Source organism: Pempheris klunzingeri, chromosome 20, assembly GCF_042242105.1.
Source record: "Pempheris klunzingeri isolate RE-2024b chromosome 20, fPemKlu1.hap1, whole genome shotgun sequence".
NCBI lineage: Eukaryota > Metazoa > Chordata > Actinopteri > Acropomatiformes > Pempheridae > Pempheris > Pempheris klunzingeri.
The window spans coordinates 13,141,778-13,165,236 of NC_092031.1; the positions used below are offsets into that span (position 1 = coordinate 13,141,778).

General features: G+C 40.9%; 1 protein-coding gene across 1 annotated transcript in view; it reads left to right on the forward strand.

Annotated features, from left to right (window-relative positions):
• rhbdl1 (rhomboid, veinlet-like 1 (Drosophila)) overlaps positions 1-23,459 on the forward strand; it is a 39,335-nt gene that overhangs the window by 10,906 nt on the left and 4,970 nt on the right. The window contains exons 4-6 of the mRNA XM_070852326.1: positions 3,955-4,179; positions 5,661-5,809; positions 5,934-6,046. Of these exons, the coding sequence (XP_070708427.1) occupies positions 3,955-4,179; positions 5,661-5,809; positions 5,934-6,046 (487 nt within the window). The remainder of the gene's footprint in view (positions 1-3,954; positions 4,180-5,660; positions 5,810-5,933; positions 6,047-23,459) is intronic.

The following is a 23,459-nucleotide window of genomic DNA, read 5'->3' on the forward strand; positions in this document are numbered from 1 at the left end:
AATTGGCACAGTCCTCTAATATTCCAGTGAGGATAAATGATTTATTGTGCATGTGTCAACAAAGGTGAGTACAAAATGGACACCATCATAAATTCTGAGCAAGATCAGAATAATTTATGGATTTCTTGTGTGTCTGCAGTGCAGATGCTTGAATGGCCTTTAAACCGCATTTTTTAAATTGTTATTACTAATTAGTATTGAGCTGTGAGGTATCGACCATGTGGTGTGGCTAATTAATCCATCAAGGACAATTGACTAGAGCTGAGAGCAGCATGTACAGTAGGCAACACACAGCTACCAAGAGGAGGAGGATGGACCCTCGCTGTTTCACACACACACACACACACTGCTGTCAGTTTGGCCCAGTCAGCCATCCCTTAAGGGGAATACTATCTTCATCTTTGTGCTTTTAGCTTCAGCATCAATTATTCCCTGGCAAACGTTGTTCCGTCAGGGAACTTCCACCGTTACCGGTACACAAGTCAGAGGTCTCCCCCTCCAACGCTAAATTTGATGTCATGTGATTTTTCCGTGCAGCTTGCTCCGTCGCTCCCCTTGGTGCGTTATCTCAAGTTTTGGCTTATTGTCTGTTCGTCGTCTCTCTCCTGTCGTCACATCAAAAGCCTGCTAATGCTCACTTTAGAGGCGTCGGTCCCTCGTGGCAGAGAAAAATGACAGCTGTGCTTAGCCGTGTCTCCTGGGAACACGTTTTCACAGAGGCAGTATGAATGGGAGAGAATACAGTGCAAAGTGTAAAGGTGGCAGGTGTCTTGTCACCGAGCCAAATACAGATGAAACAGACTCAGAAACAGTGACTTTATTTAAAGAAGAAATCCAACAGAGGAAGCAAACGCAATTATATTTACATCTCTTAACCTCCCTCTATTCCACATTCACATAAAGACACACTTTTTCAATTTGAATTCAACAATATGAAGACATTTGGAATAAGAAGGGAGATGTCTCACCTTCTCTGATAATTGGCAGCTTTAAAAATCCATGAATCGCCCAGGCAGACATCTCACCTTCCCCTTAATTTCCCCCTTTCTGCCTCCTAATGTCCCTCAACTCCTCTTCTGCTTTCACTCTTGGCCTCAAGTATAGCATAATTGCATTTTCCAGGCCTGATTTCCATACTAAATATGCATCCCTCCATCTGTGGGAGAGCCAGCAGCCCAGCTCAACGTCGTTCTGGTTATCACTGTGCAACAGGCCCTCACACCCTTACTGTACAACCACCAGTGTCATAATTACCCACAGTTAGGGTAGTTACCATGTCTTGCTTTGCTAACTTATTTGGCTGCTATTTCTTTTCTGTCATTTCTCAAAAAGAGAAAAAGGCAGCTGCTCCATTTGTAGAGCAATCTGTTCATTACTTCTTCATTATTTGCTAATTTATTTACAGTCTTTGTCCTTCGGTATATTTAGCTCATTAGCTTTTGTAGCTATTGACCCACAGCCTCTTTTAGTGTGCCCCCTGCTCTGCCTACATATAATGAGTCTACAAGCAGCAGGACGTGGCTAATGAGCTACGTATGGTGTACTTTAATGGTGGGCTGTACTTCCTACAGGCCCCCATATGACGTTTCAATACACTTCAACACGCTGCCATATTCTCTAAGGTTACTATTATGAGAAACTCAGGCATAATGTCTGCTGTTCTGAATTCATACTGTTAACAGCAGCTGCTCCTGCCCACGTCCCCGATCTTTTTTCCTTCACTGCCTTTCCTGGAAACTAATTTTCAGAAAATGTCACACCACAAAACATACTTTGATTTAGAGATAATTGCTCAGTCAGCCGGTTGTCCTCAAAGGATCTGTATTGTTTTAGCTACTTCGGGGACTTCAGGCATCTGGCAGTACCGCTGAGTATCAGCCATTAAGTAATTCTTATGTGTGAAGCATGCACATTTAATGTAAGAAGTGCCAATACTGACTCTAAAGGATCTTGCTCTGGGTAGCTGGTCAGACAGTATTTTCAGTGGTAACTCTGCCGTAAAAGAAGTCTCTGTGTTGTCATCCTGACGGTTCTCTGCCTCGGCTGTCAAAATAGTGGCATTAGGATAGTTTTCATCCTAAGCCTCTATTAAAGAACTTATCAAGAGCTGGTCCCGCTGGCCTGCAGTCAGCTGCAGAGCTCCTGCTCACCAAGCAAACCTGCGGTCTGTGATAACGTGAATGCACACACACGCATTCACATACACACGCTTTCTTCCTTTCCATGCAATAGTTCGTCTGAACAAAGATTTACTTTTCAAGGGCAAAATCACTTCAATGGCCCATTTGTTATGATGTCTGAGCTGCAATGAACCCTGCCGGCAGTCATGCTTACATTCTGTCTAAATCAAAAAACACTTATATATTATTGAAGTTTCTTATCAGCTATGAATATTCAGCTGCAGTTCCGTCATCTCTCTTGCGGCATAAAAGTGATCACCAGTTGTTTATACATGTAACATGGCTTTGATATTAATATTTTAATCATTGCTGAGATAAAACACAACTTAAATAAACACACTTTCTCCAGATTTATTAAGCAGTAAGTGCTGTTTTTACCTCCTAATTTCTGCATTAGTTAGAGTAAAAACAGATTTTAACACACTCAGCTGCCATATAGACTATTTGTACCAAACATCTGTAAAATACTTTGAGTACTAGCATCTGTCTTTTATCTCTGTGTGACACCGATGGGACTGAAGAGACTGTCAGAGAAACAAGAAGACTTGAGCAGTTTTAAAATGCTGATAGGTAATACAGTCTGTTCTCAGTCATCTTAGTTTAGGTTTGTTTGGAATAAGTGATTTCCAGTAGTTACACATTAAAAAAGTAAATAATGAAAAGTTGAAAATAAAGTCAAAAGTGCATACAAAAAAGAAGTACCCGCTTGAATGCATCACAAAAAAAGACAAACTTCACTGTTTACTGAAGCCTGTCAGAACAACAGAACAAATCCTGAAATAAGATTAAAGTGTCACCACCACTCAATATTTGATCATAAAAGTAAAACTTACATAAACTGCCATGCTGTCCCTTGTGAAATCAGTACTTTATGATTGTTGGCTCCCCATCTCGGGTGATTAGTCACACTGATGAGCTTCCCTGAGATTATATGAGAGGAAGCAATCCTCTTTTACTGATGTTTGATCCACTTAGCATGAAGAAAGTTGAGGATTTAATTGCTAAAATGAAAAAATCTGCAGCAGGCGATGATGAGATCTGCTCATCTTGGTAAGGTGTCATCCAGCTGCTGACAGCAACGTTCATAAAACAATTCGAGACAAGTTTATTGCAAAAAAGACATCAAGTCATTAAGCAAACAACAAACACGGCAAATGAATGCAAAGCTGTCTGCTGATTCCTTAAAGTCACCCAAAGGGAAACGTGGCTTTTAAGATTGTTACAACTGTCATATTTGTCCAGAAATATAAGGCTACACCTAGAAGCTGGTTTAGCTAACTTAGCTTAGCATAAAGACTGCAAACGGCTAGCTTGGCAAAATCTACCTACCACCACCAATTGTTATATCTTCTTTGTTTATCTGTACAAAAACCAAAACATGAATATGACAGGTTGCAGTTTTACCAGGGATTATGTGCAAACTTTTTGACAATTTCTTGGCGTGGAGAAGTAACTGCCTGCCAGGCGACCTCACAGTCATGTCAAGACTTCAGGAAGTTAAACATGCTGTACTAAGCTAACCACATGCTGGTTATAGCTTCAAATTTAATGTGCAAGCATGAGAGCAGTCTTGATCAAGAAAGCAAGTCAGCATATTTCCCAAAATGTTGGACTGTTCCTTCAAATAAAGTGAAAATGTGTCATGGCAACTCCCATCAGTCTAATTTGGAAAACGATTCTCAGAGTCTATTTAAAATCCAAGCAGTTGCCCACAAGATATTGTAATGAACTCTTGAGGGTGATACTTTCATGTTTCTTTTTATCTTTTCCTCAGATGAGCAGTAAGCGCTCCAGCAGTTTCCGACGGGCCATCGCCAATGGCCGCCGCACTCTGCAGAGGGAGATCCTGCTAGACGAGACGGGGCTGGGTCTGTACAAGCGTTTCGTTCGCTATGTGGCCTACGAGATCCTGCCCTGCGAGACGGACAGACGCTGGTACTTCCACCAGAACCGCCTTTGTCCTCCACCTGTCTTCATCGCCATTGTCACCATTGTACAGGTGAGATTTAGGCAGTGACAGAAGAAATATTCTTAACAAAATAATATTATCAGACTGTAAAAATACTACACTACAAGTAAATGTCCTGCATTCAAACCAATACAGTACAAACCAGTTGATTTATGTGAGAATCATCAGCAAAATTTAAGCATCAAAAGTAAATGTACTCACTCTGTAGTATGGTCCCTGACAATGTTTTACTATTAATATTGCTGGTGCATCAATGTACATTTTAAGGTTGAGGTAAATTTAACTAATGTTGGGTAGTATAATCTACTGCAATGCATCATGGCATATACAAGTGTCTGTGGTGTCATTATCCTGTCATTAACCATATATCTCTAGAAAACTCAACTTTTTATAATAAAAAGCTTTTTAATGATACATTTTCCAGGTAATCCAAGAGTTTTTCTCAACAGTTGATTTACCTCAAAGTTTAAAGTTTTTCAATCCAGTAAGAAGCACTTGATCCTCCAACATTCAAATTCAGAAACAACAGATTCGGCAATTCATGGTTTTCACCGGAAAAATCTGAATCTGAAAAGTAATTGAAGCCACTAGATTTAGGAGGTGACGCCATCGACACTGAACTGAATACACACTATTAAGCAGCCCACCAATTCAAATGTTCCTAGAACATTTTTGGCCTGCAATATTTTAGTATATGCTGCCAACCCACAGCGCTGACTTTAAACTGTTCTGTTAGCTCAGTCGCTCGCTTCAGACCCACTGAAAAGATTTTCTGCCTTTGATCACACGCTTTTACTGTGAGCTCAATATGAGCTGGTAACCCATTTGGGAGTCAGGGGCTTAGTGGGTGCATTTAATGCCATTCCTCCGAGCTGAAACCCTCAGTCAGCCTGCATGCAAGGATTTTTTTTTCCAGACACTGATTTTGGAACTTGGAAACCGGGTCAGTAAACACCGTGGCCACCACGGTGGCATTAAATGACCTATTATACTCATTTGGAAAAAAGAGAGCCACTAACACAGGCGCCCTCACGGACCACTGTTGAATGGTTGGGGATTAAGTGGCGAAAATAACCTACAGCTTCTCAACAAAACTTCAACCTTTTCCCCTGAAATCATCATAATTCTAGGGAAAGAAAGCCAAGTGCTCTCATAATGCCTCCAAATGGCATTGAATGGCCTGTAACGACAATGAGGTTGTGATAATAACGGTTCACATTTATTTCAATTCACAGAGACAATGAATCATTATTCTATGAAAAGAAATTAATGGAATTGAACCAGATGTGCCGGGTTTCTTTTCTGTGGGCAGTAATTGTCTCCACAAGTCTAATAAGCATCAGCTGAGGAATACAGACAGAGAAGAAAATGTCACAAGACTTTCATAAAGCACAATGAGTTTTGTTTTGCAGCACAATTTCCACCTTTGTCCCAGCAGTCTGCAGAGACAGTGTGTAATGAGTATGTCAGCAAGAACTGACAGTTTGGTGCCATTTCTCTGTCTGTTGCAGATCATCGTGTTCATGTGCTACGGCATCATGCTAAACAAGTGGGTGTTGCAGACCTATCAGCCTGACTTCATGAAAAGCCCACTGGTCTACCATCCCGGCCACCGTGCACAAGTGTGGCGCTTCTTCAGCTACATGTTCATGCACGTTGGGTACGTTCACCAAACTCCAAGTACCGCGTTTCTGCAGGACCGGTTTGGTTTAAATCTGGTTGGTTGTTGCAGAGAATGCACAGCGTTTGGGAGGTACAAATATGTTTCTGTGCTCTCTCCACAGGTTGGAGCAGCTGGGGTTTAATGCTTTACTGCAGCTGATGATTGGCGTTCCTTTGGAGATGGTCCACGGCATCTTACGAATAAGTCTGCTTTACATGGCAGGAGTGCTTGCCGGTGAGTGTATGTGGGTGGACACGGGAGAGGGGTGCCATGTAAGAAAACTGACTATGAAGGGGAATGTGATGCATATAGTTTAGATATTGTTAGCAAATGTTCAGACAGTGCTTTCCCTTTTTAAAACATTGACATAAATAGAAAAGGCTGTTTATTCTGTACTCTCTGTGTGTGTGTGTGTGTGTGTGTGTGTGTGTGTGTGTTTTTGCCAGTCGGCAGTATGTCTGTACTGATCTAGTTTGTTTTGTTTCATTACTGTTTGCACACTGTATTACTGAGAAAAATGCTATGGTTTTTCTTCTTCATTTATCAAGTTAAAGGTCTTGTATTGCATTTCATATTTGCTGAATGACTTTTAGCATCAAACGCACCTCCAGTGAGACTGAATTTGTTAACATCTTGTCCTCAAGCTGACAACCATGAGCCGCATGTTTGATAGTTATGATAAATCCGACCCAGCTGGTGGCCCGGACCTTTGAAAAAAAATACAAGTCACCAAAGCGAATGCAGCAGAGTGACTCACGGTGCCCAGAGATCAGGCTGCCACACTGAAGTCTTTGTTGACAGGAAACCTCATTAACTTTCATCCCCCTTCAAGCCAGTTTGGAGATTGGAAAATTTAAATCCACACTGATTGCCGTATGTGGTTCCTCACTGCAGTTTTTTGCTGCTAATGCGTATTTTCAGAAGTCATATTAACACTGCTGCATATAAACCTCTTCTGCCTTTCATCTTCACTGAGAACAAGTGCTGTCTCGGATCTCATAAATCTCTTGCTAACCATTATTTGATTACTGTCGAGAGCAATAGCCTAATTCATATATTCATTCATTGTCAGTAACGTGATTTTTAGACTTTCTTCTCTATGGGAGTGAAAAGCCAGATTCTTTATTTTTCGTTTCCTGTCTTCTATCTGCACATACAGCAGTAAAATGGAGTTAACGCTGCTCAAAAATCCTCTTGCTCTGTAAAAATCAGACCCTCAGTCCCCTATACACACACTCTTGCATGCACACACACTCTTAACACTCATGAATTATTGTAGCTTTGATTTATTTTAGCAATGATGACAGAGAGAGAGAGCATGCAGGCGAGCGTGGGACTTAGAGGAAAAGTGGGGAGAGTAATGCAGGGTTCCTCTCTGGGGAATTAGCCTAAGTGCAGTTTGAGATGCTGTTTGGTGATTTAAGCTGCAGCTGGAATCAAAAAGGCAGAGAAAGCAGCGAAGAGATGGTGATATTTGTACCCTCAGAGCCTGGAGTTGAACTGCATTCATTACAATTTCTGTGCTTCAGTTACATCGCACTGATCAAAAATTTAATTTGTGTATTACAAGTTGAATCTGAAGCTGTTTGTAACTGTTTGGGATTAGATTTGAATTTTTGTGCATTTAACACCATATATCTAATACAATATAACCAGTATAAATGAGGACAAGAGGAAGAAATCAGATGAATCCCTGCTAAACAGTGAGGGAGAACTGGGCTGTCTCATGGTCACTAGATGATGAACGGCTTTTAGTAGCACAATAATTTCACCGTCTGATCCTGGTTGATGGAGCTGAAATTGGAGCTGTGCTGGCACAAATGTTGTGACCTCTCAGAAAGTAGTCCTTTCAAAAGCAGGTGGGGAAGTGCACTTGGACTGTTTGTGTGTAATTTTGTGTGATTGGAGTTTTGGAGGAGTCAGGGGGTTAATGACACTACCAGGGTTAGTGATAGGAGGCAAGTCCGCTCAGTCGGGAGCAGAAAGACGTGATTGCTGCTTCCAGGTGAGGGGTCAGACGAAGGCTGCCACCCGGACTTTAAGCACAGCACAAGGTTTTCAAAAGACTCTCAGGCTGTCTGTTGGTGTAGAGAAGGACACTGCTGTGAAGATGGCTTTGTAGCGTGGAGAGATTTTTTCCTATTATCTGTCTTTTTCTTTAAGCTAATTTGATGCTGAATTACATAGAAACTGCCTGACGCTATGAATGGTACTATGAGTTTATAGATACGCCACTTTGGTCTAGACTGAAATATCTCAACTACTGGATGGATCGCCATGAAATTATGGACATTTATGGTCACTAGAAGATGAATCATACTGTCTTTTACTCTTGTCTTTAGTTCCACCATGAGGTTAACATTTGTGATTTTGAGTGAAACGTCCCCGGTGACCCCCTGACTTGAAAAACGAATCACATTCCCATCAGCCACAGATGGACTTTGTGTTTAGTGATAAGTGCCAAGTGTTAGCATATTTTTTTTGGCATATCGTTTTTATGTTTTCTCTTGTTTTTTGGTTTGATTTAAAATGTTTTTTCAGTTTAGATACCAAACTGAATTGGATAAATATAGATATTACTTGGGCAGCACGGTGGTGCTGTGATTTAGCACTTTTGCCTCACAGCAAGAAGGCTCCAGGTTCTAAACCATTGGCAGGATTGTGGTTTGAGCCTTGAACCTTTCTGTGTGGAGTTTGCATGTTCTCCCGGTGCTTGTGTGGGTTTCCCCCGGGTGTTCCGGTTTCCTCCCGCAGTCCAAAGACATGCAGGTTAATTGGTGACTCTAAATTGCCCGTAGGTGTGAGCGTGAATGGTTTTCTGTCTCTGTGTCGGCCCTCTGATTGACTACCGACCAGTCCAGGGTGTGCCCGCCTCTCGCCCAGTGTCAGCTGGGATTGGCTCCAGCCCCCCGCGACCCAACGGATAAGCAGTATAGACAATGGATGGATGAATATTACAGATAGATATGTAGATAAGTATGTGAAATATAGGATCCATTTCTTTGCTGATGTACTTCCTTTCATCCATCCGTTCTTCCTCACTGATCTGCTTAATAAGTGTGTGTGTGTGTGTGTGTGTGTGGGTGAGCGCAGTGCATCACTACCTCACACTTTGTATTTGCCAGTTTCCCCTCAGTCTTTAGAAAACTTAGGATTGCTTGTGGATGTTAGAAATTGCCCAGTGCTTTAAATTACTCAGTGAAATTCTTTATTTTTTTTCCTCCCTCCCCTTTCTGTTGCCCATGGCTGTCTCATGTTTATATTCATACAGTCTTATTCTAGCTCATGAGTTCAATCATGTCGGCTGTTGCTATCAGCTCCTGCACGCGTGTTGCTTGTTATTTTTGTGCAGCAGTGGAGCTTTCAGGTTACAGCTGCACTCGGTGCGTTTATGGAGCACCATGCTGCTGGTATTGTGCCTTTATGCGTGTGCCTTTACACACTGCAATAATTTCTGCACCGCAGGGCTTGCTTTCAAAGGCAAAAGAATTTTTTTTCTTTTTCAAGATGCCTCAAAAACTGTGAAAGTATAACACTGTATAACAGTTTTCACAGAAATACATATCTCACATGCATGAACAGGAGTCTCTGCAGTCATTATCTTTAGAATAATACATCTTGCAATTTGAAAGAAGTAGTTTCACAGAGTACAAGGTTTTAATATTGGAAGTTCAGATGGTGTTAGGCCTGATTTTGATTACATTCCACTGGTCATGTCTTGTAGTGAAAAGAAAGTATGAAACATTTTCATTTTATCTCCGGATGCGTGCTTTTGTAATTATTTTCTGACAGTGCTGTTCAGACCCTGGTCCTTGTCCTTGCTCACTTTGCATCCACTCAGTAAAAGATGAAGTGCTCCACTTGAATTTCATGTTCCAGAATTTCAAATTCAGACTATGTTGATGAGATGAAGGTAAAATGTCGAGACATGTTCAACATTTCATCCCAGCTCCACATAAGAGAATAGAAGCAGGGGTTCTTTTTTTTCCCTCTTTCTCTTCTGGGTCTCCCTCCATCACAGTGGGGCAACTGTGAGACATTGTGAGAGTTCTGTCCAATTCAGCTTTGTAAGCAGCTCAAAAACAGCAGAAATACTTTCTGTTAAAAAGTTTGACTTCCAGCAGACGATTTGAGAAATCTTTTGGGAAAATTGTACTTTTTCTTGGAGCAAAATTGAGTCAGATTAACTGATGCTGACACATCCTCACACTGCATCAGCAGCATCTGCAGCCAAAGTCAGTCAATGAAGATAAATGGAGATAAAAAAGACAAGAGAGAGGAAGCATCAGTGCTAGAGGGGTCAGACTCGCCTTCTGACTCTCTGACTTTGGCTCTGATTTACGTCAAGCTCTGGTGTAATAACACTGATTTGATTGGCTCAAGGTGACAGTTTTTGGAAAACAGAAGGTGCTTTTAGGACTGTGAGGGCACATCTCAGAGTTGCTATTACCAGCTTAATACTAATCATTGCTTGCTCACTCTTACATTGAAGGCCTGTTGGTGGGGTGTGTGGCTGTGATGGTTCAGAACACAAGGTCAGATTTCTGTCTTTTTAGCCAGGCTGAGCTGCAGCCTTAGCTGCTGTCTGTCTACAAACCCTGGTGTTGCCTATAGAGCTGAAGAGCCTGGTCCTGTGTTTCTGATGTACTCCCCTGGTGCTGAGCTAAACTGGAGGCAGGGTGACCTTGGTGCGTTGCAGAGGCTGCCAGTGAGTCTCCTTCCCTCGGGCCAACAGCTCCTTCAGCTTCTCCATGTGCTCCAGGACATCAACAGGTGCCAGAACACCATGTTTTTCCTCGTAGCCCTGTGTGAGCCTCAGGGTGTCTACCTCCCCTAACACCTCACATTTGAGACAATCCAAATCTTCCAGCAAGCTTGAGTCTGCTGTCTCACCACGTCCTGCTCAACTGAGATGTGTTGATCAGGTTTCAGTGCTGACGTACAGCACTATTATTTTTTTCTTTTCTTTGCTGCCTGTCAAAGTCGATTCTGCAATCCTCAATTTGACAAAACAGAGACCTTGGATAAAACTTTCACTTGGAATCATCGGATTTCTGCTGAAATATCAACAAATTCTTGTGGAAACAGAATCAGATGGCGTCTAAACAAGAGTGCATGGCTTCCTTCCTTGGTTGTAAAGGAAAAATTGTAATGAAACATTAAAGAAACATGTTTAACAGCCTTATTATTACAGAATACTGTTAGTCTGTGGCACATGTCCTGCATTTTGGTTGTTGTATGTCATCCAACTCGGTCTCTTCTGTTTACTTGGACAGAGACATGCGAATAGAAAATTCACTGAGCTGAATAATTCCACAAATCACAGCATTTAATTTGCAGTGCTTGTCTCCAGGTGGGCTTTCATAAAATAAACACAATAACAATACAATAAAAATGCAATAAAATACTGAAAATAGATCATAAATGAATAAACATTCCTAATGAAATACACCTCATCTCATCCGTGGCTGAATGCCTGATTATTCCTCAGAAATGGTTTCATCTTGATTTTCAAATTATCTAAATTGTGACAGTGAAGGGAAGCAACAGTGCTTTAGTACGGTTTTGAGATTCTTGCAATTTTCTTCAGTTGTCTCCGTGTTTATGCTGCTTTATACTTCTAATCCACTACAGTCCCCGACAAAAGTCTTGTCGCTTACCGAAGTTGTTGGAACAACAAATAATAACTTGACTTGTAGTTGATCAATTGGAATCTGAAATGGCTTATATGAAAGGCAAAGGCCTCTGGATTATGTGTATTGTACCAAAATAAGGTTTTGTATCATTCATTGAGTTTTATCATTTAATTAGAACAGAAAGGTCAGATTTAGCTTGGACAAAAGTCTTGTCGCATACAAAAAAAATGTACGGTAGAAATTGTATTTTATTTTGAATACACAAACATGCTACAATAACATCACAGCATAAAGCTATGGTCCCTTGGGAAAAATAATTAATATCGTGTATGACCCCCCATGACCTTGGAGGACTGCATCCATACACCTCAAATAATTTATTGATGAAGTCATCTGGAATGGCAAAGAAAGCAGTCTAGCAGGACTCCCAGAGTTCATCAAGATTCTTGGGTTTCATCTTCCAAGCCTCCTCCTTCATCTTACCCCAGACATGCTCAGTAATGTTCATGTCTGGTGACTGGGCTGGCCAATCCTGGAGCACCTTGACCTACTTCGCTTTCAGGAACTTTGATGTGGAGGCTGAAGTATGAGGAGGAGCGCCATCCTGCTGAAGAATTTGCCCTCTCTTGTGGTTTCAAATGTAGTGGGCAGCAAGAATTTGTTGATATTTCAGGCTGTTGATGTTTCCATCCACTCTGCAGATCTCTCGCACACCCCCATACTGGATGTACCCCAAACTATGATTTTTCCTCCACCAAACTTGACTGTTTTCTGGGTGAATCTTGGGTCCATGCGGGTTCTAACGGGTCTTCTGCAGTATTTGCTGCGTTTGGGATGCAGTTCAATGGATGATTCATCAGAAAAATCTACCTTCTGCCACTTTTCCTCTGTCCATCCTTTCACCAAGCTGTGGGCCTTTGCAAATGCAACACGATTTTTTAGTTGCCTTCTGTTTAATGCTGGCTTCTGAGCACTAATTTGGCCATGGAGACCACTGCGTGAGAGAATTCGACAAACTGTTCTTCGAGATACAGGGGTTTCTGGTGACCACTTCTCATGCAGCTCTGCTGCAGTTGAAAAAGGGCTGGCCCTGGACTGTCGAAGCAACAAACGGTCCTCTCGAACAGTTGTCTTACGGGGTCTGCCTGACCTGGGCTTGTCATGAACTTCAGCAGTTTCTTCAAATTGTTTTCTTCTCCTCTCCACTTGACGTTTGGATACACTGAAGATGTCTGCCACCTCAGCAGCAGACTTGGTCTTCAGGTTCTTGATGATCAGCACTTTGATCTGTGGTTGAATCTTTGGCATGTTGTGAGAGGTCAGGTTGCACTTCAGATGAAGGTCTGGTGTGCTGGGGTTCTTTTTATACGCACCTGGGAATGTGTTAGTTACAGTATTTGTCACAGGTGAAGCTCTAATCTGTGATTGGTTGAATCATTTAAAGGCACAACAAGACTTTTGTCCAAGCCAAATCTGACCTTTCTGTTCTAATTAAATGATAAAACTCAATGAATGATACAAAACCTTATTTTGGTACAATACACATAATCCAGAGGCCTTTGCCTTTCATATAAGTCATTTCAGATTCCAATTGATCAAGTCAAGTTATTATTTGTTGTTCCAACAACTTCGGTAAGCGACAAGACTTTTGTCGGGGACTGTATACTCCATGGAGAAATATTGTACCGCATTTATTTAACAGCTACAGGCACTTTTCAGATTCATATTTTACATTCAAAATATGATGCATAATTGTAGATTAAACAATCCAACAGTAAATAAAGTATTTAAAATTAGCTCCACCTCAGCCAACTACAGCATTAAAGCACTACTTACATCAACATCAACAATAATGATCTCTTATTATAAAAATAAAACACTAACAGGGGCCCTTATGCATAATGTGTGCTTTTACTTTTGATGCTTTAAATGCACTTTGGTGCTATTTGAGCTGTAACTAATGATTTGTGTGACGATACCATCACACTTTCTCAACGCCCCCAGGGAAACATCTTCACATGTCTTATTTTGCTCGACCAAAAGTCCAAAACCCAAAGACAAATAAGCAAGTCCTCTCATTCAAGGTGCTGGAAGCAGAAAATATGTGGCATTTTTGACGATTTCTGCTAGAAAAACTGATTGATTAATTGTTTCATCATACTTTTACTGAATTAAAATTGGAATGCGTGACTTTTACTTTTAATAGAGTATTTTTATAGTGCAGCATTTCTACTTGTACTTAAGTGAATGATTTGAGTACTTTTTCCACTGCTGTCCCCGGATGAATAAAGGTTAGACAATACATGCACTTGAGTAACTGAACTGGAAATCCCGAGAGGTTTCAATGTGTCACTGAGCACCATGAGCCCGCTGATCGGCTTCCCACCCTATGGTGCCTATGGTTTGAATTATGCAGGAGCATTGTGTCCAGGAGCCTGTTAACAGAATATAGTGTTTACTGTAGTAACCTGTCCAGCTGGAGTTAGAAGGCACTGCGCTCACACTCCTTAATGGTGTCCTCAGTGGAGAGAAGGAAGAGACTTGTGGCCTGTTGGGAAATGGAAATGTGATAAATGACTGCACGTCAGTGTAACCTCATTGTTGCAAGCCAGTTGATGTTGTCATTACTTAAAAGCACCATGCCAAGTTACATGTAATGTTTAATCCTTCAGCAGTTGATTAATGTTGTTCTGATATCAGGCAGGACAGCGGCACTTTCAGCTTTCTGCTATGGCCACGAGACTCTCTGTGTTCGCTAATATAGTCTGATGATTGTTTCTGCCTTCTCTCACGCTAATAAAAACCAATTCAGTCTCTAAATGACTGGAAGACTTCAGGCTTATTTTTGCCTGTGTTGCACTGCCATTCCTGGCTTCCTGTTATATAACGGATGCTTTTTAAAAGCGTACTGCACATATTTAGGCAGGGTAAATATGATTACATCTGCTGCCAGCGAATAGAGGGCCTTGGTGAGAGGCCAAAACTGACTTTGTCCATCATCCATTTTGCTGATATTTGATGTTTGGTTGAAGCACTCAAGCTGCAATTTATTATAGTCTATGGAAATCCCTAATGCCTTGAAATATAGCTTATCAATTGAATCAAGAAATTAAAATCAATACATTCAATTGATTCATTAAAAAGCTTTACTATATTGATTGGTTTTACCATTTTGGTAACAGGTTGACTTTATAGGTTGTGTTCCTGAGGAAGTGTGGTACTGAAGGAATTAGGGTTTAAAATACTTTTTGATTGACAAATGACTTCCAGCAGACGGTTTGAGGAATCTTTTTTCTTGGAGCAAAATTGAGTCAGATTAACTGATGCTGACACATCCTCACACTGCATCAGCAGCATCAGCAAGCAAAGTCAGTCAATGAAGGAGAGATGGAGATAAAAAAGACAAGAGAGAGGAAGCATCGGAGAACAGATAAATAACTCTCAGTACTAGAGGGGTCAGACTCGCCCTCTTTGACTTTGGCTCTGGTGTGGAGATATTTAAGAGCACGCTGGTTTGATTGGCTTGAGGTGAATATGGGAAGGTTTGTGGAGACCAGGTGGAGTTTTTAGGACTGTGAGGGCACATCTCAGAGTTGCTATTACCAGCTTAATACTAATCATTGCTTGCTCACTCTTACATTGAAGGCCTGTTGGTGGGGTGTGTGGCTGTGATGGTTCAGAACACAAGGTCAGATTTCTGTCTTTTTAGCCAGGCTGAGCTGCAGCCTTAGCTGCTGTCTGTCTACAAACCCTGGTGTTGCCTATAGAGCTGAAGAGCCTGGTCCTGTGTTTCTGATGTACTCCCCTGGTGCTGAGCTAAACTGGAGGCAGGGTGACCTTGGTGCGTTGCAGAGGCTGCCAGCGTGATTATGGTAATTCCCAAGCCCCCCCACCCCACAGTCAACTCTTCCTAGGTGACACCAAGCTCACTTCCTCTACAACCACCCCCTGCAGCCTCGCTGATAACAACACCAAAGATGATGAATATTTCTACTGTAATGCAGCCTAATTGAAGGTAGCCCATTTGTGTGGAGCAAGCCCACTATGTTTATGGGTGTCTATTTGCATCTGCTGTATGAAGCCAATCCAGGGCGGCAACATTTGTCAGGCACCCTGTTGGAGTCAGAGAGGAGGCTATTTCTCTGCTCAGTCTATATTACATTTACTTTGCTGGTTAGTTTTAAGGTTCTCTGGTTTGAGGCACATCATGTTCCCTGTAGCCATCACTGGCTTTATACCCTTGAGCACAGGAAGTGATTTCATGCTCTTTTTCATTGGGATGCTGAAAGAAGTTCAGTAATTTTGATCCAAGGTCATCTACTGTGCTTGTTAGCTGAAAAAGCAGTCGTGAGTGAGAACCTCTTCGGTCGTGACAAGAATTTAGTTTTTTGTATTACAACTCTACTTTGTGGATAAACATCCTCAGGAGCATTAGGCGTATTTGGATGTACACTCACTAATTTTTGCTTCTCCAGTTATAGGCATGTTTATATGCCCACGCACACTCATCCAGATCTGATATGATTATACTTTTCCTCTAACGGTCGCTGCTGTGCTAAGCTGCTTCCTCTCCGCAGCTTTGAGGATGTGACTTGTGGAAACTATTGATTTTTCCTGATGCCCCCTGGTCTCTGGGGAAGCATAAATATTATGATATTTTTCCCCATGTGGCAAATTTGGACAGGGCAGAAAACTGTTAGAATAAACAGAATCAATCTCTAAGAAAACCAAGGCCAGAGTGTGTTTACAGTCGCCATGTTGGCACACAGTGAACTTGATGAATTGTATTTGTTCCTCCAGGCCAGAGCTTGGCATCGACGGTGCTGGAATTGTGTTGTTTTTGTGTTCACATTTAGACAAGAGAGGTCCTGATTTATGTTGTGTTTTGACTCTGGATCAGTGTTTCCCTTACTGAAGCTGTTCATCTAATGATCTGCTTTGACTGCAGTGCAGGAGCACAGGTGAGCAGTGTTTTGTCGCTTTGAGGATGCTGACAGTCTGGATGCTCCTCTCTGCAGCTTGACACTGCTGATAAGTAAAACTTTGCAGACTCCATGTTTTCCTTCAACTGAGGGTTTATTCCCTCCCGCCCACGCTCCATCAGGGCACGAGGAGATGGATGAAGATGTTAGATTGGATGAGGACTGATTGCAAGTCATGCTGCTCCACTCTCAGGAAAGCACCAGAACTGGAGATGATATTTCCCTTATCTCGTTCTGTCTGGATGACACACAGGAGTCCATCTCCTTCCCAGGTGGAAAATATCTTTAATAGAGCACCCCCTGTCTGACAGCACTATTATATTTGAAACGAGGCTTTGAAATTGATGCCAGTCTATTAAATGGCATTTGAAGCTATGAGCTTTTCAAATAGTCTGTAAAGTAGACAAAAGACCATGTGACAGATGGTCTGCCTCCAGTTGAGTCACCCTGGCATTTCCTTATTTTTACTCCAGCCGCCTACATCATGGGTCTGCTCATATGACAAAACTAAATACTTACTTCTTGTTTTTAAATCTATGAATGGCTCAGCTCCTGTTGACAGGCTCACTGAATACACACCGGACAGATCCCTTAGATCATCAAATAAAAGTCTCCTCATGCCAAGAACTAATTCTAAATCAGCTTGTGACACCTTCAGTCATTATGGTCCTACTCTCTGGGCCACATGAAAACATTTTTTTATTCAGGTTTAACGTGTTTGGTTAATGAGTAAAAACTGTATTTTATAACCAATATTATTGTCTGCTATTTAATAATAATAATAATAATATGTTCTTATTCAAGTTTCATTGAAATGCCTATTTACTATCTTTTTATCTCCTGTATATTTTTATACATGTAAATCTATATTATATTATATTATATTATATTAATGCTGTATAAATAAACTTGATTTGACTTAACACATTGAGCCTGGGTCTGTTCGAGGTTTCTTCCCGTTAAAGGGGAGTTCTTCCTGCCACTGTTGCTCAATATAATATCTGATGCTGCTCATGTAGGAATTCTTGAATCCTTAATTTTGAATTCCTGAATCGTTGGCTCTCTCTCTAATTAAAGAGTTTGGTCTAGACCTGCTCTTTATGTAAAGCGTCTTGAGATAACGCTGTTGTGAATTGGTGCTATATAAATAAAGATTGATTGATTGATTAAAGTAAGTTGCCTCCAAAAATCAAACAACATCCCTTCTCTCTGATGCACGAAGCATGCATTAAAACGATCAATACATCGGTGAAATCATGTATTTAACAATAATACTGAACATTTGCTGGTACTATTTATTTTGTTTAGATTTCCTGCTTTTCTCTCTTAACACCTTTGGGTTTTTGACTGTTGTTCAGACAAAGTGAGCAATTTGAAGAACGCTTTTGGCTCTATTCGTGCCAATATACAGCCAACATTAGCTTATTGCAGATTTTGTTTTTGGTTTATATGTAATAAGTAACGAGAAATTGCAATACAAATAAAATGTACAAAGTAGTACAAAAATACGTATAAGGTAATTGAGAACAGTGCTGCGATTAAATTTTTGCATGTTTGTTTTTCAACAGTAAACTGAGATTATACATTTGTCACTATTCCTAAAATGTTGTGCGTTCATTACTGAAGTGTTCGTAAATGTTATAAAAATGTAAGAAAACAAATTTCACTATATGCCTGAAAAATACAGTATTGATCAGGATATAGCATTTTTCACTATTTTCTGATATGTAAACGATCAAAAGGTCGATCAGTTAAATCCAAAATTCTTTGAAAATAATGGTTATTTGTATCCCCATATAGAACAACATAATTATGATGTTATGTGTACGTTATGCAGATGTGAGCATCATAATTATAGGGGCAGGCATGTTGGTAGCAGTTATGAACTCCGTGTTTCTTCCTGTAATTAGTTTGGACAAACAATGATATTCAGACACATAACTTCATTACCATGTGAAACTACAGAAACCAACAGTTGTTGTTATATTTGCATCTGATCATAGATCCTCAATGTGAGGAAACATGGCCAGACAAAATGAACCTTAAACCACTGATGTTCATACCAGTCTGCTACTTAATGGTTTTTCAGCTTGAGTGAGAAAATAATTAAAGCCAAAGGTACAAACCTCTCCATCATGATCAGCTAATTTCACATACACAAGCACCCAGATAGTTGGACAGCAGAGTCTTTAAAAATGACAAACACACACAGAAAAACCTGTATAGTTATGACTGTGTGATTGCACTCTCAGTGTGTCTACTTCATCGTCGATCCTTATGCTCTCACTCTTTCACTCTTTCCATCAGTGTCCCTCTCCTCTTATTTGTGCTTAGTAAATAAATCTGATCAGGCATTTTCCCAGTTTATTAGCCAACAGAGGCAGCCCTGTGACTACACAAGTGCTGACCGCAGCACATCTCTGTGCTGGGCCACAAGATTTAATGTATACAGGATAGATCTGTCTGAGGCAAGCGTGCGCAAATAGAGCAAGCCGAACCTTAAAAGGCAACAATCCCACTGAATCAACGGGTAGAGCTTTCCCTCACTGATACTGTCCTGCGAGCTGAGCTGCTTTTCTTTTGAAATATTTTACTTTTTTAAGACGAATGACAGTTCCACAACGGTAGTATGATATTAATAATAACAGACTCAACAAAAATCATTTTAGAAATTGTTTTCTTTCTGATGAATAAATTTGGGTGGTCTTTCCTCATAGCTTTTACCAACAGACTGAATATATAAATAAAAGCACAGTGCTGCGTTGCCAGAATTGCTTGTGCCCAATACAGACTAAATCAGCCGAATAAACAAACACACATTGTCCTTTTATCGTCCTCTCCTGAGTAATTATTGGCTGATCAACCAGGAAATTTACTGAATGCATAATAATGTTCTTCTGTAGGTTCCCAGAAAACACCTGCTGGCATTAAGCTTCACAAACTAACAGTTAGATAATATGTAGTTTTCCTCCTCTTATTCACTCTTCTGATTAAAGCCCCTAAGAACTAGGCTGTGCTGTAAAACTGCTCTAATCAGTGTTTTTATAGTAATAATGGTCAGATGATGTGCAGTGTGAAAGGGCTCGCTAAAAGTGGTAAACCCTCCTGACTCTACAGCTCCCCTCAGCTTTATAACATCTTTCACCCCATTGTTTGGTTTTCTGGCCCTTAACTTCACTGTTTTGGTTGAGTTTCACTGTCCTCATCAGCGTTGTTGACAGACACAGCAGGCAGCTTCTTTTTTTTTTTTTCTTTAGCAAAAATCATCTAGACCCGATGTATGCTACCTGTCCAGGACTGAAGGTCAGACAGACAAAGTCTGCAATTAACTGGTGATCATAGGGGATCGTTAAGCAGCTAAAGAGCCAAACATTTCCCTTAGGAGTCGATGAAAACCAAACAGAGCTAAAAAAAAAAAGAGAGAATATTGGATTTACATTCGTTCGGTCGCCTTAAGCACATCTCCAAATGAATGCTAATGGTTTCCTGTGTCAGCTAGATGTTTATGTAGTTAACTGCTAAAATGTTTGCCATATCAACTTCAATTTCAATTTCTTATGCTGTCCCCCGAAAATCGACTAATGCAAGTTTAACTTTCAAAAACCTCAATAAACACTTGGCTACGTGTAACCAACCTTTACGCCAAGCAGTAAGCACATTATAACATCTTTAAAGGACAAGATGTGAATAAAAGAAACTCCAGAGGAGTCTTTACATACACATAAATGCCTGATGTTTTTTTTGTATTTATAGAAAGCATGGGCAAAGACGATCTAATATATTGAGCCATAACCCTATGGTGCCTGGTCATCACATCTACAGCCATTTAGACAGTTTTCAAACATCTGCTTTACAGAATATGATCAATAAAAACCTACATCAGCCTTTATACAGGGACCCTTGATTGACTGTGGATAGTGTCAAACATGATAGTCGATAGCTACCGACTTGTACAAACTCTAGAAAGCAGGCAGTAGAAAGCGTCAGGTTTGTAATTGTTTGTGCAGAGGCACATTTTCCAAGGATTAGTGGAATGTTTTTTTTTTTTATTCTAACACTTGCTGTGCTCAGGCACAGCCTCCATTGGAGTGGCTACAGAGGCGCAGCCTAAGGCACTGCCAAACCCTGGCCTTGGATCAGCTTACTATCCCTTGTCTGCACCTTATCCCAGAGAGACTGAAACATACGACGCTGACCCATAGCTTAAGGGCAGCTTGGAGTAACAGTAATGGTGTAGCAACTTTACTTTGACAGAGGCTCAGTTCTCTGATCTGCATTGGGGATTATACTGCCGTAGATGGAGTATAGCCCTGAGTGTGTGGCTGACTTATACTCCATACAAAGTGCACCATTTTTACTGTCTACACTGCAGTGCACTTGTGAATGTTGCAAGCTCACAAAAAGATTTGCGGATGTTGATGATGACTTCAGGATGGCAACAATAAATAATCTGTCCATGAGATGGAATGTGTCAGCTTGGCGCTGAAATAATCGTACACCGCACGTCTCACTCCTGCTGAGTGTGAGAATCCTAAATCTTAAATCCCCCTAAGCAGGAGAGCCCACATGACAGGCCTGTTTAATATTCATACTGTATTTGGGAGCCTCTCACCAAAGCAGAGCGAGCAGGAGGAGAGAGCAGTTTGCTTCCTCCCTGTGGAGCTCGTCTCTTCCTCTGAGCCGGAGGTCTCAGGTTGTCTCCTCTTCTTCACCCACAGATGCTGGTGTCACATCCCTGACAAGTGTCTCCCACGAAGACGTGGTCTGCGCTGGTGTTAACTAACTTCACTACTCTTGAAGCTGCTCTAAGCAACATTTTTATATTAATATTGGATCAAGTTACTATCTATTTGTGAAAGGGGTTGCTGGTAGTGATGAGCCCACAGAGGATATCCCCTAAGGCTGCAGTTCCTCTCAGCTTCAAGGAGCTACAACTTATCGCTTATAATTAAGTGCTTTGGTTTCAGCCCGCAGCTCTACTGCTTTGATTCACTCCCATACCTTTCATAGGGTCTTTTTAGCAGCTGTTTTCAGCGAAAAAGCTCTAAAAACTCTCTCCACACAGCAGACAAACAAATCTAGCTAAAGTTTGCAATTAGCAGGTGAACTTAGTGGAGCTTTAGCAGCTGAAGAGGCAGATATTTCCCTCAGGAGTTGTTGGAGAGAAAAACAGCGCTAACAGGAGAATAAATATTGGACTTACATTCGCCAGGAGGCCAATAACGCAGCTCCAAATGAATGCTAATGTCGCTCCTTGTCTGCTGGGATGTGCAACAAGGCAACTCTTTGCTAGCATGTTCACACATCAACCTTACAACGAGATAAAACAGCAGTGTTATTATTTGTAGTTTTTGCCATTGATCCATCATCAAATTCCTTGTGACTTTACCTTAAAGGGTAGACAGTCTAAAGTATTCTGCAGTTAAAACCTAGGAGCTGTTGACAAAATATCTGGTGTTTAAAGTAAAGCAATATGTCCTCATCACTTAATTATACTGTATCATTATGACCAGTACGGACTGAATTAGTCCAAAATTAAAATATTACCAAAACTGAAACACCAGATATAATTCTATCAATATTTCATTAATAGGTCTCCCAGCTCCTCTGCGCCCAAGTAATACATGAAAAAACAGACAAAAAAGTCGTGAAACTCCAGTAAAGACTGAAAGAGAAACTCAGATGTTGATGCTGTTGAAGTTGCTCCAATTCAGTTTTTCTTCTACTTTGAAGAGATCAGAGACCACATACTGTATGCCTCACTGTGTAATTGCAATTTTGTGGAACTTGTAAAAAATGGGGCACTGTGAATCTGCTCAAATCTTCAGCTGAAGCACCAACCTTCATATGCCCCATAAATCCACGTAAAATAGCCCAGAGGTGTCGGAGCGAGGAGAGATGAATGACTCAGGAACGCGCTCTGATTACCATCTGTCTTTCCATGATCATCACTGCCACCACGGGCTGACAAGGCGTTCTTTAAGACGATGTTTACTTTGTGCGGTCCCACGACACGCACGCACACTCACACACACACACGCACAGAAAGTGGATGTTACAACATGCATTATAGATCTGAGATCACAATTCCAGCAAACTCCAACTGTGATTAAAAAGAGGCTGTTTTGTTTTATCAGCCCTCTCCGCTTCCCTTATCAGCTCATTTGCATAATTAACAGTGGCTGACGCTGTCCTCCAAGCAACTGCCACTGTGATTTCTCCTGCTTGGGATTCTGTCCTACTTCATAGTGTCACTGCAAGTCTTTGTGTGAGGTGAATTTATACACCTTTTAAGCACTGTTTAAAAAGCACCTGCTGGCTACATACAGTGCACTCCATTTCTAGGCCCATTTGTTTGGCATATTTGTGTTTTTCTCATTGATAACTGGCCAAATATTCCCACTAACACATTCCCTGCGCAACAATGGAGCAAATCAAATCTTTCATCTTAACAGAAAAGAGTAAAAAGGTTGAATGTCCAATTGCAACAAATTCCGTATTGTTTAATTTTTCTCATTTGTCAAAAACAATACGCTCAAATCGGTCACATCTTTTGATATCAAAAGTGGCTGAGTCAGACTGACTTTGGAAATGTGTTAAGTTCTTTATTTCTAGTCAACCTTTTTACTCTTCTCTGTTAAGATGAAACACTTCCAAATACTTGAACACACCAGCAGTAGCTGCACCACAACATATCTCATTAAATCTGTGGTTCAGAAAGAGGAAAACATTCCCCACCCATAGAAAAGAAAAGAACTCATACAGATGGCATGAATGATTGATGTCCACATAATGTTTATGTTTAGATTTGGATTTCTAACAGAAAATGCTCCAGATGGATCTCAAGAATCAATGAGAACATGTTTTTGCATTTTCATACACATTGCCCATTTTTATTACCTACCAGAGTGCCGCCTCAGTGGCTCTTTATGGATGCTGAACAGTGGCTAACGTTATACACCATAATGTAACTCAGACACCAGGTGTGTTGTGTCCCAGGTAGTCTGTGCCTCAATTCATTACTGCATT